The 17,348-nt window shown below is 48.1% G+C and overlaps 1 protein-coding gene across 5 annotated transcripts in view; it reads right to left on the bottom strand.

Moving 5' to 3' along the window:
* Window positions 1–383: 383 nt before the first annotated feature.
* NRP2 (neuropilin 2) overlaps window positions 384–17,348 on the bottom strand; it is an 88,381-nt gene continuing 71,416 nt past the window's right edge. For 2 of the 5 annotated variants that reach the window (XM_051623406.1, XM_051623407.1), the window contains exon 16: window positions 11,925–14,802. In XM_051623406.1, coding sequence (XP_051479366.1) covers window positions 14,522–14,802 — 281 coding nt within the window. In that variant the 3' untranslated portion in view covers window positions 11,925–14,521. Of the gene's footprint in view, window positions 3,871–4,490; window positions 4,560–11,924; window positions 14,803–17,348 lie in introns of those variants that run through there. The other 3 variants (XM_051623404.1, XM_051623403.1, XM_051623405.1) reach the window with 3 other exon arrangements.

The raw sequence follows: 17,348 nt of genomic DNA, 5'->3' as shown, positions 1-17,348 counted from the left end.
GAGACAGCAGCAAAATTTCATTTGCTCTGGAGGTGGCTGGAGCTTGATGGATTGGCTCATGTTTGTCAGGGTGCCCATAAATGAACAAGAGTTTCCATGCTGTAGGTTCAGCCCCACTGCTTCCCCAGCCAGCTCCCTGTGTCCCCGAGCGTGTGTGCCCAGGGTTCTCATCACAGTCCCACATCACCTCGGGGGGATAGGCAGCCCGGGGTGACCTCCCCAGGGAGAGGGCAGCACACAGCAAGGGAGGGCTGTGGACAAGGCCCCGTGCACCTCCAGCTGTGCCTTGGTTTCCCTGGGGGTTTCTGCCTGCCCGTAGCCAGTCTGCTCTCTGTTCACTTTTCTTGTTGTTGCTCCTTCATAGAAAAGCCATTGAAACATAATCTCTACCATAATGTTTATTAAATAGTAATTTTAAAAGGTTTTTATACAAATCATATAAACACCATTTGATTTTTTTTTTCTTTACATCGAAGAATCACAGTAAAAGCTCTTTAAGTCCGTAAGCCCTGGCTCAGCCAGTCAATGGTCAAAAACCTTGAACTGCAAACCCTGGAGAAGTTCCATTTCTGCATATAATTTCATAATGGTTTAATTTCCATGCTCACCCCCAGCACCTTCCCACAAAATGAAATCACCCAGCACTACAGCCTGCCTGGTAGCAACATAGCCTTGCCATGGGAAAGGTGTGGGGGTAACAGCCCATTTCAGCAATGGCATTAACACCAATTTATGTTTTTTTTTTTCTTTTCTGAATTACGGAGAGGGAATTGCTATCAGCAAACCTTATCTATTTGCAGAGGAGGATGCAATGAATTAAATGGACAGATGACTTTTTTTTGTTTCCCTGTTGAAGGTACAATCAAGCACAGTTTTCTGTAGAACAGTAAAGCACCCAGCAGAGGTAAGTGAGGTATTGGCTTTGCAGCATTGTTGGCCTGCTCCTGCCCAGCAAGCGCCTGCGCGTGGGCACCGCCCTGACTGGAAGGGGCAAGCGGGACACGCAGGGCGGGCGCTTCGGTGGGCCCATGCCAGGTTAGTGCCAAGATCAGCAGTATTCTCCTGCCCCAGATCAAGAGATACATGAACACGAGTCAGTCCCACAGAATAAGTCACGTACACGATACATACAGAGAATTCACGTGCGTGTGCAAACACACTATTTCTGAATATATGTATATACGAACTCTTCTCTCTGTACGCCTACTAGGCACCATAATGTCACCTTTTACATTATATACTTTCACCTATTGTTTGCCTAAGTCGACTTTTATATTGTATGGTCCTTTTCCATTCATCCTTCCCCTCACCTGTCATTTGAAGAGGATAAAATCATCAAGCAGCAGCAATCCAGCTTTGAAACGGTCTGGTACATTTCCTCTTACTGCCTCTGTTTCTTTTGTACAGCAAAAAAACACCCCTGTGGAATTTATCCATGAAGAATGCCAAAAGAAATAAGATGATTCGAAAGGAGAATGTGAGACCCATTTACTGCCGTTTCTGTTGGGCGCACAGCGTGAATTAAAAAAATGAAGAAGGCCTTTGTGTGCGCGCGCGTCTCTGCGTCTGCATGTGTGAACCGTGGATGTTTTGATGACACAGATGATGGTATCTGCTTCCCCAGTAACACATGCATCTTTCTCACAGTGGAGAAGGATTTTTTATTTATTTTTTTCCCCCCTAAAAACCTGCTGTCTGATGGAGCTTTTCATGAAACACTAGACAAATGTTCCTATTCCCACCGCACTGAGGAGCAGCTGTGGCACTGTCCGTGCTCAGCTCCTCTCCAGATGTTGCTTGTCTCCCCGAACACCTGGCCTCCTGCAGGATGTGTTTGCAGGGGCTGTGCAAACAGAGCTTCACAGCACATCACACCTTCAGTGCTCTGCAGTTAGTGGGGAAAAAAAAATCCATTCCCAACCCAAACTATTTGCTAGGCAAAATGTGAAATCAGGACATGTCAGGTATTTCCAAAGAGCTGCTGGAAAAGCAAACCCAACATGCTGGAAAGGTTTCTTGCTTATATATGTGCAAGCCGATAGGGGAGGTCTGTCTGTACTGAATTGGAAATGAAGGCATTGGTTTCGGGCCCAGCATTTGAATTGTTTTTCTCCATGAAATTGTTTTCATAATATTCCTCTCCCACAGCACAGTGGTAAGTGGAAAGGTATCAGCTGCCAGACAATGTAGCCAGACCACTTGAAATTAGAAGGAACCAGACTTCTTCAGCCAGGCTCTACCCAGTAGAGAGTGGTGAAGAAGAGCATTTTGCCAGGAAACACTTCTTTTTTTGATACAGCACTGATCATCAGATGGAGGAAAAAATACTTCTTCTAAGGCACTTGTTCAAAGTAAACCAAAACACAGCTCATAAATAAAACCTCAGGGTTTTGCTGCTGGTCAGGAGCAGTGCAGCTTTGCTCCGAAGGGGACACGACAGCAGCTGTTTGGTCCATCAGTGCTGACAGCGCCAGCTCAGGGCCACCAGCTCCAGGGAGAAGGGGAGCGCTGTGAAGGTGAGGGGGGGTCAGCAGGTGCCATGGCCAGGCTCCTGTGGCTGTGGACATGACTCCAGCCTCCTTCCCTCTTGAGTTTTCCCTCCATGGCACTTTGGAGAGGCCTAAGTGCTGTGCCTCAAGTCAAACCCCACGTGAAGCCCCTTCCCAAAGCTATCGCCCAAACACCAGGAGCCTTACAGGCTCTGTCTTTTGTTTGCTGCAATTTTCTCATTATAGAAAAAAATAATATTAAAAAATAAAATAAAAAGGGCAGGATCAAGAGGTGTGGGAGATTCAGGCCTTCCTGATGAAGGCCTCAGCTGTTGCAATCCAAGTTCTGGATTTAATAAATGGCTCTTATTCACAAATCACTTTAAGGCTCTTCAGCTTCTCTCAAGGAGGTGCTTCTACACATAGAGTTTCCTTTCTATTTTATTTCTTAACGACTTTAGAAAGAACTGCTGTTACCAACGATACTAAACCCGGTATTCCATGCTTTCACCCTACCAGGAGAAGGAAAGTCACAGGTAACAGAATGCTTCCATTTTCAGGACTGGAAACTACACCTTCCAGGACTTAGCACGAAGTGCACAAATTCCTACACCAAAACAGTATTTAGACAGGGTCTAAAACTGACAGGGTCTCTGTGTGTGTGTTTGTGTTATTTCTAAAGCCAGGGTGGCTGAAGAAATCCCTCAACCTTGTCAGCAACTCACCAGAGAAAGGAGGTGGAAAATAATGATCAACATTTAGTTTCTCACATCCAAAAGGTAAACCAGGCTCCTTTGCCATGTCCCAGCCACTCACATCAGCAGAAAATGAAGATGAACCAACAAAAAAGGGTCCCATCCCCCTCACGTGGCACAGTCTGGTTTGTGGGAATGCCTGCTGGGTCCTGGTGACCCAGCAGTGGGACCTGGCAGCAGGAGCAGTGCCTCCCCTCGCTCCTCCCGTGCCCTTTGTTCCCTATAATGGCATTCAGTTCCCACAGAAAACAGCAAAAAAAGTAACCCCTCGCCAGCCCACCTCACCGGGTGCAACACTGAGGGTGATCCCCAGGGCACCCATCAGGCCTCTGAGCAGCACTTCTGGTGATTCATCTTGACCTTGTGCTTGATGCCATCATACAGCTCGAAGTTGTAGTTCTCCAGTGTGGTGGAGCTCCTTGAGGACAGCCCGGCATAGGAGCAGGTGCAGTAGAGAAGGAGACCAGCGCAGATGGCCCCAAGGAGGACGCCAAGGGAGCTCATTGCTATGATGGTCACCAGGATGGGATCCAGGGTGTAGAGCCAGCTTTTTTCTTTGTCCAGCTTTGGGGTTCCTGGAGAGTTAGTAGAGAACAGTGTGTCGTTCCTATCCGATCCAAAGTAATCTGCAGTGGAATGGGCACTTATTATCCAGGGATCATTTTTCTTTCCTCTCACCTTTTTGTATTTCTCTCTTGAAGTTGTGATGGCTTTACAGGAGTATAAGCCCCCCCTATGGGTATATCTCAGCAGGACTCATTAACCCAGGTCTCAAAGTAATGTGAAGCACTGAACTATCAAGAAAGGTGGGTACCCTAATTCACTTCTACACCTCAGGCTATGTAAAAACCATGCTAGCATTTTATACACACTGAATCTCTGGCCCTTCAAGTGCCACTGGGTTCAAAACTATGGAAACAATCTGTCACAGCTCTCAGACTTAATTTTCTCCATTTACAAGTAAAAATGCCATGCAAGCAGCAATTAATGCTTGAAAGATCAGTACCACTTGTCCTAACACAAATACATTAAATTTGCAAGGTTGCTGGCTGTTGAGAAAGGAAAACAAGAGAAGAAAACTAATGTCTTTGTCCGAGCACTGAAGCACCACTTGAGTGTACTTTCTCAAGCGTGTTCTGGCCCCTAACCCCCCATTAAAGCTGAGGTTTGTGAGTAATTGTAGCATGTGATACTGAAACACAAGCTCCCCCCAGGTAAATTGCCTATGTGGCATTTGTGTACCAACCTGGATCATCGTTGTCTTTAAAATCTTGTTCAGAGATTGAAAAGTCATCCTCCATTCTTGGGAAGTTCACTAGAACAAAAAAAACGGGAAACACTGTTTAAAGAGGCCTTTTGGGTGCATTATTGCCACTGGCCACTGGATTGTGAGAGACTGACCAGAAGAAAGCAGTAGTTGAACTACTACATGGCTCTTCAACACGTAAGGAGGAAGAACTCTTACTCTTCTTCCTTTGGCCAGTCAATAAAGACTACTCCACACTCAAGAGAACAAGGTCTGCCCACTACACCACATTTCATGACCACCAAAAACTAGTTTTAAGAATAAACGAGACTGAGTAAAAAGCAAAGAAACCAGATAACTTGAATAGCACTTAAATATTGTCATTGGTGCCTGCATAATGGCCATAATTCACTATTAACATGCTCATGGGTATTATCCCCATGACTTTGAATAGGATCTTAGTGCCTGTCATTACTTGCCATTAATGCTAGACCCATTTAGCAGACTCTACTTTTCATCTTTTCCCATGCATCTTACTGGACACAGAGCTTCAATGATCCAGTTTCTCTTTGGGTTTCAGGTAAATTAATAGTAATTTGAGGAAGTCATGTATCATCATCATATGTTTTAATGCAAAAGCTGATTGAAATGGGGAGAGCAGCAAATGGTTGTCCATACTTAGGCATTTATGTTAACATTTCTCTGATCCTAATTCCTTTTAGTAGTGACATTGCTTTTTACTATTCAGCACAGATCAAGCAGTAGTAACCAAATGCACAGGCTGTAATCTGAGCAGAACTAAGTTATTTTCCTGTGCAGTCTTCCTAGCATTATCTCTAGGTAGAGTTACCATGGTTCCTTTTCAGTTTTCCAAAAGAAAATACTCTCTCATTTCGAACTGCTTAGATTTTTCAAAGCTGACTGTAAGTTGGGGTGCTCAACTGAGGAAGCACCTCGAAATGATCAGCAATGCAGAAAATTAAGGACTACGAGAAAGCAGTAGAAGTTACACCCTTGAAGTAGTTGTGGTTGAAAACCCAGGCTACTTCACGTCCTGTGCAAACATAGCAAGAAGAATGTAAAGAGGTTACTCATAAATGACCAAATAATGTAACTTGTGCCTAAAGAGCAACGTGCAAATAAATTATTTTAAAACCCTATAAAAGAATATTTGTGCACATTTACATAGATATTTAGGACTTGAAAAGGCCTCCTGAATTGTCAATTCTGTCTTTTTGGTATCACAGGCAATGGTATCAGGCAAGCCCTGCCAGTGATGTTTCAAGTTCACATCCAGAGCTGTGCTGAATGCCACCCTGCCCCAACGCCACCGTACACCTGACTGCAGTGATCCTCCAAGTCGGTACTAGCAAAACCTTCCCAAATATCCATTCTTTGGGCAGAACTGTCTTTTGCCCTCCATGCTCAAAGGATTAAGGGATTTCTTTGAATTTTCAAGTGAAGCTGGCAGTAGGAACACAAAACCCAACACTTGCCCCTCCTATCGATGAGCTCTGCATCTAGTGAGCCAGGTAATTAAGCTGACTTGAGACTGCTGGTAGCTTGTTGAAGAAACACAGGTGCACACTATTTTCTGTAAAGCCTCACTTCAGCAGTGAGTTCACATGATATCTCAATACTTCCAGAACTGACAGGCCCAGATGGCAACATCTTAGGGCTGGGAGGACTACCTGAGGGCCTCTTGCAAGCATTTAGAGCTGAACACGTGGAAGAATAGCTTGCAAAGCAGTACACATGTGGAGATGTCTGATTTGTTAGTCCTCCATCAGAAGACAAGAAGTTAAATTTCCCATTTGTGTCACCCACAAAACCCCACGGAAACTGCAAGTTCTTTTGAGTATGGCAAAGGTGGAATTGGACTATGGTCTATCCAAGGAGCCCACGTGCAGGGAAAAGCCATCTGAAGTATTTTGCCTTTCCCTATTGTGGCTCCTCTAAATTTTGTGTGGGAACAAGCTTCACAGGGCAGCCTTGAGGGAAAAGGCAGAAAAAACAAAGTATTGGTTAATCAACACTTTCAAAAAAGCACTAGTTCTTTCAGCCTGAAAGGAAGCAGCACTGGGAAAACTTGAAAAGAGAGAACATTTATACAAAAAACCCAGCCCAAAGTACATTTACTCTTCTAGCAATTTTCCCAATTCCCCATGCTAATATGACTCCAAATCCTGCTTAAATTATATCCTCCTCCTTGCCCATTCTCCTTCCTCCTCAGACCTGTGGTAGGCCCTCATTCTTCTGTTCCCTGCATGCCATTTCGTTGCTATCAGATTGTATGTTGTCACACAGGGCTCTACGCTGGCTTTGGAAAAATACAACTCAGCATTTATTTTTCCATGCTGGGGTTTCTTGAGTCATTAACAAAATCAGCTCTGGCTGTGTCGATGTCTGTGGGAACTGAAGCTGGTGGGTCTCAGTTCAGTTCCTAGTGGAGATGGTTTCCTGTCATAGAAACTAGCCTGCTGTTTGTCATCAATTAGGTTCCCTTGTGACAAATCTCACCAATATTGTCACAAGTGGAACAGGCCATCGAAAGTGACCCCCTTCGAAAATGGTCCCCAGAAAAGCCGTGCAAGCTGCTGGGCAGAATGCAAGAAACGTGCTCCACCCTGTGCTGTGGAGAGCTGCCTCCTTAAAGGGCAGTCTTCAGGCATAATTGACATTTGCATTTTAAAAGGAAAAAAATATGCTGGAGAAGGGTAGGCAAGAAAGTCAGGGGAAACTGTATTTAAACAGGAGGAGCACTTTCTCTGGAGTGAAAGGCACTTTTTAAAGTGTGCGTGCTGAGTGATGGCTGTGAGGACCTAGCTGGTCATGCTGAAAAGATGATGATAGCGACGCTGCTGGAACAGCTGGATGCCCAGAAAAGGCTGTTATCTGTTGGATCTGAGAGCACTGCCAGCTACAAGGCTAACTGATGGGACCTGAAGAAAGAAAGATGAGATTCTAATCAAAGACAAGGAACAACTTAAGTACCATGTTCATATGAACTCACATGGAGGGAGAGCAGGAGAGAATTAGTATTTGCAGAGGTTAAGGGGCTTTAATGTATATCAGTTTTTAAATAGTAGCAGGGGCAAGGAGGGATTGGGACAGGGAGGGGCTTACTGGAAGGGGAGGGTGACATGTGCTTGGCATTCCTTGCTGAGTAGGACAGGGGAGGCACAAGAGTGGATGAGGTTCCTCGGTGTCCCACCATGGACATATACATGCCTCTTACAGGAAAGCTCCCCAAACCTGCCCAAGGCAGCTCAACTCTGCAAAGCTGAGGTCAGTGCACCATACGGACTGGCATGGACTTCCCAGCACCATGCAAGTTCAGTGCCAGCCTGCCTGCACAGGCTTACCAGCAGTGCCCACCACCTCAGGCAGAGACCTTTGCACCAAGACAAGAGCTATCACCTTGGAGAAGACACTCAGTCCCAATTGCTGAAGTCTAGACGCACTCCTCCAAGACAAATGACCACCATTGAGAAAGAAATTGCTGTTTCTTCCTAGGCTAACTTTTTCTGGTTCAAATCTGCTGCCTCCTGTCAGGTCCCTCTGACCCAGGGCAGAGCTCTGTCTATCCCTACATATCTCTCTGCAGCCAGTGGCCATGGCACCTCTTGGGCTCTTTTGAGGTGAACAAAATGAGCCTCACAGCAGGAGGTGCCTTTCCCAAATGATATATCAAACTTGCAGCAATTTCCAGCCCTTTTTCTTACCTGCCTCCAACCTATCTGGTGCAGGGGTCCCTGGTCTGGAGAGCTCGGGGTGGGGGGTGTGCACTCATGTCATCCCTGGGCTCCTGCTCTCCACTTCCTGCAGGGGTCCACGGGCTCTGGAGCCAACTGGGGATGCCCCAGGTGATGATGGTTTGTGGGCTCTGCTTCCTATGGTCTTTTGCTCCCTGCTAACATCAGTGGCTGTGCCTCCTGGTACGAAAGAAGGGTAGCCAGCTGCCCTCTGGTTCTTCCCACAGCATGGCAACAACTGTGTGCTGCTCTCTTCCCTGAAATCAGCAACTGCTCACCCCTCACTCCTGCTGCCACAAGAGCCATCTCAGCCGGTGCCGTCCTGCCTGGCAATGGGAGCATCAGAGGTGCACAGCTGCTCTGCTACCAGAGCCCACAGGGGCCTGAGACATCAAACCCAGCAAAGCCCAGGGAAACAGGATCAGAAATTATGACTCCCCAGCTTTGGCAGAGGGAGGCAGAGCTACAGCTCTGCTCTGATCCTCTCTTCTCTCCCTTTGCTCATTCCCAGCCCTTTTATCTCCATAGCAATAGCATGACTCCAACACACATCATTTTGTTTTGACATAGCAAAGCAGCCGCTGTGGCCTCGCCTCGGCACAGCGCCGCTCCTCCGCAGGAGCCCCGCGGCTGGGGGGTGGCACTTCCCACCCTTGGTGAAGGGTGCTCAAAGCAGCAGCACAGGCTACAGGCAGAAACACTCCCTCTGAATCCCCTGCCACTCTATTTCCAGCCGAAAATCCACCTCACTTCCCTCTTGCCTACTCCTCCAGAAACACAGAACGATTTTAGTTTACAAAAGGGCTAGATCCCTGCCAAATTTCAAATTAAAACAGTGCTTTGGCTACAGCTGAGCTTTAAAGAAAGCAACCAAGAAGCTTCTCCCCCACCCAGCCACCCGCCACAGTACATGAATCCTCAAGATTGCCTTGGGGCTGCCCTGGTGCACAGGGCACCCCATAATACCATCCTCAAACCAGGGGGCACCCAGGAGCTTCTTGGGCTTCCTACACACAGGGGAAGTATGGCTGGGCCAGTGAAGGCCCCACCAAAAGTGTTCAGGGGCCTGGCTGGGTGCTTGCTCCCAATGTAAAAGTCAACAAGCAGCTATTTTCCAGCCCGGGCACTGCCCTACAATGCACAGCACCCTGCCCTCACCACACGCATGGCACCTCCCTGGCATGTCCTGCTCTTGCACCTCTCATCGTCACCAGCGCAAGGCCAGGGAAATGGTGACAGTGACATTATACACCATGGTTTTCCTCTCCCTTAGCTCTGGACTACCCAGGTAAGAAGCCACCATTTGGATTCAGTGATCCATGCTGGAGCTCACCAGTCCCAAACTAAGCAGGTCCTCCGTCCAAGGGCAGTGCGGCCAGCCCACCACTGCCACACAAGGGCTTGGAGCTGGAGGAGAAGCCGGCAGCTCTACAGCATCTTTATATGTTTATCACCCTCCCTGTTGTTGCTGTTTGTTTTTACAGCAGTGAGGGCTAACGACACTATTCCTCAAACTGGCAGTCATGCCTGCAATCGCTGCTGAGAGCTGCCAAAGCCACTGATGGAAGAGCTGTGGCAGAAAGCCAAGAGGCTGTCCAAGCTCGCCTCGGGACCCTTGCTTGGTGTCTGCATGCCAAGCTCTGCTGCCCTGACGTGGGGTAAGCTGGGGCTGGCCCCGATAATCTCAGCAGGTTTTTAAGGCTTTCCAGAGGGGCAAAAAAACCAACACAGTCCCATACACGATTCAGTTTCTTCCCTTTCATTCCCTTGCATTCACCAGCAGACAACTTTCAACCCTGCCCAGGAAAAAGCCAACCTCACCCTGACTGCCCAGGGCAAGCAGCTCTGGCTTCCCTGTGCCAAGTGTCATCTTGCAGGTGCTTGCCCCAGCACCAAGCTGGCCTGGCTGTGCATCCAGTCTCCAGGCTGGGTGGACAAGCACCATGCTCTGCAGCCTGCTCCTGAGCCATCATCCATCTCGGGCACACTGACATTGCCTGGGAAGGTACAGCACAGCCCTTCCCACGGCACCCTTTTGCTTTGCCAGGCGACCGCTCCCCCTTGCACACCCCTCCACATTTGTCACTGGCTTTGCCCCACTGCTTGCAGAGTGCCTGTGGGCTTTCTCCCACCCATGGAACTGCTTTCCCTACAACATGGCAGCAACCACAGAGACAAAAAGACCAACAATATCATTCCACCTACAGCTGGGAGAGCCATGTTCAGACCCTCGATGAGGCGCACAGGAGACATCAGGCTTCCACCGCTAATGCCGCTCGCACAAATATGGAGCCCCTACCTCTACCCCAAAAAGTCTACCCTCTTAAACACCTGAATGAACCTGCAGAGGAGATTGCATCAAAATCACACTAAGTTGTATTTACTTTTTTAAAACAAAGCATGCTAATTTTAGCTGCTTCTTTCTTATGATGTGCTGGAGCATGAGCAGCACCCAACTCTCTGGTCAATCTGGCTGTGGTGCACATATGGAACAATTAAACCCTGAACTATTCCTCCCTCTTCATCTGTTTACTTAATTTTTTTCTTTCTCGTTGGGAAGCCATCAGCCAGTCTCTCCCTCCCTGTTTTTCTCATGCGCATATTTGTTTTGAATTTTGCTTGGGCAGTCACTGAAGTGTACAAAATGCAAATTACAAGTGTATAGGGTTTGCTGTACAATTAGAGAAAAAAAAAAAGCAGCATGGGTCCTCAGCTTTGCTTGTGTTTGAACAGCCAAAGCAAGGGATCACATTTGAATTATTTTTTTGTTGATGGCCTGAATTCCTAGAAAAGCCAGGAAGTTTCATTGCAAGGCTGAGATGTATGCCAGGGTAAAGAGTATGATAGAAGGAAAATAAATGCAGGAGGGAACAAAAAACCTCTAAAACTGTCAGCAAAATATACTTTACATGAAATGCAATCCTGCTGACTCCTCTAAAGCGGCAAAAGGAGAACCTGAAGAAGATGGGAAGGACAAATACTGAGCAAAGGTCCCCATAACAAGCTGGGAGGACTTGGGTGGTGGGAGGGCAGAGGACACACACCTCTCCAAACCCTTGGTGCTGCAGCGCCCGAGCCACTCCTGCACAGCTCTCATCTGCAGTCTGAGCTGCAGAGGCCCAATAAAGATTTTACAGGAGAAGAAGACACTAGCCATTTTCATTATTAATTTTGGTAATGGCTTACCCAGCTTTCATTGTCCTCGGGGATGGAGCAGGCAGCTCAGCTGAACTGGCAGCCGAGCCAGTCCCCAGGGCCCCGGGAAGTCAGATGTCCTGTCTCTAGGGGCCCCAGACAGAGAAATTCTGCATAATCACATCAAGCAATTTAGCACTTAAGCAACGTTTGCAAAATCCCCAAACAATCCTAAGTGTCAGTCCAGCCGCCCAAAACTCCCACTATGGACTGGTACAAATGTAATGGATCTAAAAGCCTCTATTAGTAGCCCAATCCTGAGTGCAGCACGGCAGGGTGTGCACACCAGCTGTGCCGTCAGGAGCTGGGTGTTAGCTGGGGGTCTGCATGCAGCAGGAGCCAGGACTTCACTTTCCTAAAGGATATAGTCCTGATGCTCTAAAAGGAAACTTGGAGTTCTGGAACATCACTTTGCTTCAACAAACCAAGTGTTCTTGTTAGAAAAGACAGAAGGAAGAAAAACCCCAGATATTTGTATAAAAATATCATCATTTTATTACATTCCACACAATACATCTTCAAAGAATTTCAAATTTCCACAAGATATTTTTCACACACAGGCAACTGGGCAATGCTGGGGATGTTAGGGCTCAAGGAGTGGGGGAGAACTGGGAATAAAAACCTTGAAGTGACCTTCAGTCTTGTCTTTGGTGATTTTGGTTTGAAAGACAGGGTGCCACATTCTCCTCTCTGACATACCAATGCGCACTTTCTAAAGTCCATGGGGGTGGAACTGGTTAAAGCAAGGGGATCTTCTGACCTACAGAGCTTGAACTGACTTTGGAAAAGTGATGGTATCATCTACTGACATGGCTTGGGCTAACCTGAAAATGCAGCAAGCACATGCCAATATTTCACATCTGTTTTAATTTTCAGCTGGCTGAGGGGAAGTGGGATTTCACATCTCAAACCATATGCACTGCAACACCAGTGCTGTGTAATGAGGAGGCTCACCAATAAAGCACCCTGGCCCTGGAAGCCCCTCTTCAGGGACCTCTGGGCAGCACCACCTGCAAGGTGACAGCAGCTCCCCTAGGTCCTTCACATATCTGCTGGGACAGGCATATCCCTGCTGCTCTCCAAAAGTTCATGGGAACCAGGCCCCAGGGGATGCTGCCCCAAGCACACACCACCCCTAATGTGCTCGCCTTGTGAAATCACCCTAGATTTTTCTGTGGTCCCTGCTTGTTTTAGTGACTTGTTGCTGCAGCTGAGGGGGGGTCCCACTGAAATCTGTTGAGTAAACAACATGAGGAACTTGAACAGGCTGCATGAATAAAGGCAGGGAGGGAGGGGAGAGTGACACCCCCATAGACATTCCCTGGGGAGAAGGCTTCACTGTAATAGGGGCCAAAACTACGGCTGCACAGCACTGTTTGTTTCCACTTCTTCCCCAGACCAAAAGGAGGTTCAAGACTGCAGGGAAGTCAACAGAGCTGCTCACCTCAATTCATGTTATGCAATATTCATGGGCAAAGGAGGGGTGGGGAGCACTAGCAAGTTTAGGAAGAGGGAGGGAATCTGATCACTCATCACAAATGAACACAAGATGGAGAACCTTGCTCACTGGAGGTACTTTTTTTGCCTGCAAACAGGTTAGAATTAACAATTGAATCTACTTTCACATGTCATCATTCAGTAATCTATATAAGGCATTTCCAATACAATAGGCTAGGCCATTCCACAGTCAGAGGCATGTTGGAGGCTCCATCTCACCTCCCCAGTTAAAGCAGCAGCAATAGCTGGGCCCCCAAGCATGCCTGCTAGTCTTTGCTTACTAGATGTTACTGATGCTTTAAGAAGCAGAACATTAGCAAATGCAAAACTAATTGACATTCTAGAAAGTCAACTGGCAATTTTTATGATTCAGCAGCTATGAATTGGGCAGAGGAAAAAAAAACAAACTGAAAACCCAGAAATGGGAATTGTACTTGTCCCTTGACCATTTCTAGCAGAAAGACAAGGAGGAGCCCTCTCCCCCTTCCCCGTGTAAAAGCAAACCATCAGCACCCATATATCAAGGATACTTACAAAATAAATAAACCTTCAATTCTCAAGAAACTACAGTATTTAGCATCCACCTTAGACCTGCTGAAGTCTATGTGTTACCCTAAGGCTGGCTTTAACAGATACGAACAAAACATTCATTATGAGTGTGTCTGATATAAGGCAACTTTAAATAGATTCACTTGTGGGTGGGGGAAGAGGAAGGTTACCCCCCCTCTTTCCAAACAATGGCTGTGTTATCATGTTGGCTGCAGAAAGAGTAAGATGGAGAGATCTTACTTTTTGGACGTCTATGAAGCTTTCTGAATTTTTTTAGCCATCTGAGGTGGACATTCCTACTGTCCAGCCTGGCCTCTTCTCATTTTGCACCCAAGACATGAACACTATCAAACAAGAAACCCAGCCAAAGCTAGATAAGGCAACAGAAAAGCATCGCTCTCTTCCCCAAGTAAACAAATCAGGGTATTTACCATAAACGTGTCCCGGACCTTCCAGAGGGGAGGTGGGAAGGGGGAGGATTTAAAAAAAAAATTAAAAAAAGCATTCCCTGTGCAAGTAGAAGCAACAACAAGCAAATTAAAAAGGGCTGTTTCTAAATATACATTCATTCAGTCAGACACACACATTCCCATGCACACTTGCACACACGTACACGAGCTGCACACACACAAGCTTCCAGGCTCTCCATCAAGTTTCCTTGCAGGTTGCCTACCGGGAGGAGAAAAAAACAAACCAAACAAGCTTACCCACAAAAAAAAATAAAATACTCCCCAAACAAACACATCAAAACAAAACCCCCCATCTGACACCCCAAGAGTCCTCAAAAAGTAATCAAAAGGGAGTGTTCACTTCTGAAGTGAAGGGACGGTGTCTCTTCTGGCAATCCAAGATGCAGCATTAGTTTAGAGTAAAAGATTCAGGGAGGGCTGGGGGGACGGAGAAGGGACAGAGATGTCTAAAGAGTTCACATGTATGCTAGGTAAGGAAAAAAGTGCAAAACTGAGGCAACGTATTTGAAGTCTTAGTTTCTGTCTGTCTGTCTGTTTTGTTTGCTCTCTCATTCCTGTTCGTCTCTCAGCAGCGTGAGCTGGGGTCTTGCTCTAGTTTTATGGTTAGGGTGGGCTCCACGGCCACAGGGGCCCCGTTGGCATAGTGGGAGGTTTTGTAGGTGATGGAGTGATCGCTCTTCTTGGCCGCATAGCGGAACCGGTGGTAGTGGAGCACAAGGGCCAGCGCGACGGAGACCAGCACCACAACAGCACCTCCGGCGGCAATAACGTAATACCAGTAGGCTGGGATGGGCTGCACTGACACCGTGTCCACTGTGGGCTCGGTCCCTGGCAGGAGGGTTGCCCCTGGGGAGGAGACACAGAACAGGGTTGCTAGGTGGGAGGCATGCAGATGCATAAAAAGAAACACACATGCTTTTAAGAGCACAGCACGGAGTAACAGGAGGTCCCAGGGCCGCCTCTGGATATAGGGTGGGCTCCTGGGCGGGGAGCACAGCCTGTTGTTTGCTGAGCCCACATATTCAAGTGCTTTTTTCTTCCCTCTTAATTAATCAGGCTGGATCACAATATGAATTCTGTATGCACACTATTGTTACTGTTATTTCTGGCATCAACAAATGTTTTTTTTCCCCACTTTTCTTTGGCCTTCTCCAGATTGGCCGCCTGGTTTTGTCTTCACATCGCAGATGTTGTCAAGCAGTGACAAAACACATCATGTCTCTAATTGGAGGAAGAGCCTAATCTCAGATGGCCAAGGAAGTTACCACAGGAGACTGGGAAAGAAATTACAGGGAGAAACATTTGTCATTCTTATAGAAAAGACAGAGGAGAAGATCCCTGTCTGAAAGTGCTCTGCACATAGATTTGGTCTCACTAGGTGTCCCATTCACAGACTTACTTCCTTATTATTTTTTAAAACGAGAAGGTATGGTCATGATTATTTACATGGCACAGGCTACGAAATTCAACCCAATGCTCACATAAGAAACTCATGCTCTCTGCAACTTTAGCAAGCCAGGACTATGAATTCATGCTGATAAAGCAAACACACCTAGGGAGGGCTGGAAAACCACCTGCTCTCTTCCATTCAAAGGCAGGCAGCACCCAGGCTCAGCCCAGCCATGGTTAACCCTTCCCAATCTTGCAGCTGCAGTGTACTGGGAGGCAGGGCACTGCAAAGCACTTCTCCTACTTCCCAGGTCACCTCAGGACAGCTCGGCGCACATCTGGTGATCACAGGCCTACTGCCTATAGGGCCCTGCTGCCAACTTGCAGGAGCAGGTACACACATGCATCTCCAGCAGGCACTCGGGAGAGTGCCCAGAGCCGGGAGTGGAGCTGCACTGCTCCTCCCGCACACGCTGCTGCTCCTCCCGCACACACCCCACACACACCCCGCACATACCGCTGCTCCTCCCGCACACATTGCACCTCCCCAGCCACGCTCACGGGGCTGAACTGTAAATAACGTGGGAGAGATGCACTTCTGTGCTACGTATATTTACTGCCTTCTTCAAGGGGGATAAAGTTCCTGGGGAAACTCTCCAAAGGGTTCATTCTTGACCATCTCGCAGCACAGCTTCTGCCCTCCCTTCCAAACACTGCCCTGACAAGTATGGCAGGGCAACAGCTTTTCTGCCACTAGAGACACAGAAGATCTGGCAAAATGATGGTTCCTCCACCAGGCTTTCCTCCCCTACCCATCCCCCAAAGGCTGGGCACAGGGAGTAAAAATAAGAATGAACACAGCACCCAGATGCATAGCTACAACAAGAAAACCCTACAAAACAAAGGAAAAAAAACCCACACAGGGAAGACAAAACCTGCTTTTACTGAGCAGGAGGCTGGGAACCACCCAGATATTTGTCATTGTAGGAAAGAAATTCAGATGTCTCAGGAGAAGCCTACCTGCCAGATACACCACTCTCATCCTGTCTCACCCCAGTCACCCCTCACTGCCAGGAATGGGCTCCTGTCACTCCTGCCTCCTAATGGTGCCTGAGGAAGGGGGGTCCAGGCTGGGTGTGCGTTGGGGGTGGCAAAAACAGGGAGCAGACAGCCCCTTTGGCCTCCTTCTCTACCTCCACCAGCCACCTTGGTGTGGGGGAATGAACACAGCACATCCCTGTGCCTCCCCGAGCAGCTGCTGCCCCTCACCCAGTTGCCTGGGGGGTGGCAGAGTGGGACAACCCAAGGGGGCTGCTGCCAGCTCCCACCAGGTTGGACATGTTCAACACTGCCCTGAGCTTCACTCATAACCTGCGCTTGCCTCCCACTGCAGACCCAACCAGCTGAGCCACCCCAGACCCTTATGCATCCCACCACCATTCCCAATGGATCAGCAACACCTCTCCTGTGCCTGACAGCACCAGGCGTGAGGCCAACTCCCGGGAATACGATGGGGCTGCTTGCTGTACAGAGGCCACTCGTGTTTACACTTGGTGACAGTCTTTGCTTACATAGCGCCTTGCTCCAGCAAGAGATTTACAGGCAAACAGCCTCTCACATCACTGGTATGCACTGGGCCCTGCTGGTGAAAACTGAGGTGGGGAGAGGGGGGCAGGTGTCAGGGATGCTGATGGGTTCCGAGCCTGCAGGGGAGCAACGCTCTCTCCTGAAAAACAGAGGGGAGGAAGGCTTCCATAGCCTCCTGATGGCTGCATAGTGCCCAGTGCAGGGCTGGGAGTAGAAAGGGTGGGTCTGGCTGGAGAGAAGCACGTGCCATAGTGCCCAGCCTGCACCCCCTGCCCTTCCCCACACACCTCTGTCCTCTGCCTGCCTGAGAATGGAGGGAGGCAGTGTGACGCACTCCAGATGATACCACCTATGGGAAGGATATCTGGGGGATCTCGAGGTAGCTGTACGTTCAGGACAACCTCTGTTTGGCTCTG

This window comes from Apus apus, chromosome 6 (assembly GCF_020740795.1).
Source record: "Apus apus isolate bApuApu2 chromosome 6, bApuApu2.pri.cur, whole genome shotgun sequence".
Taxonomy (NCBI): domain Eukaryota; kingdom Metazoa; phylum Chordata; class Aves; order Apodiformes; family Apodidae; genus Apus; species Apus apus.
The sequence above is the reverse complement of the archived record's forward strand: the minus strand, read 5'-3'. Positions and strand labels throughout refer to the sequence as shown.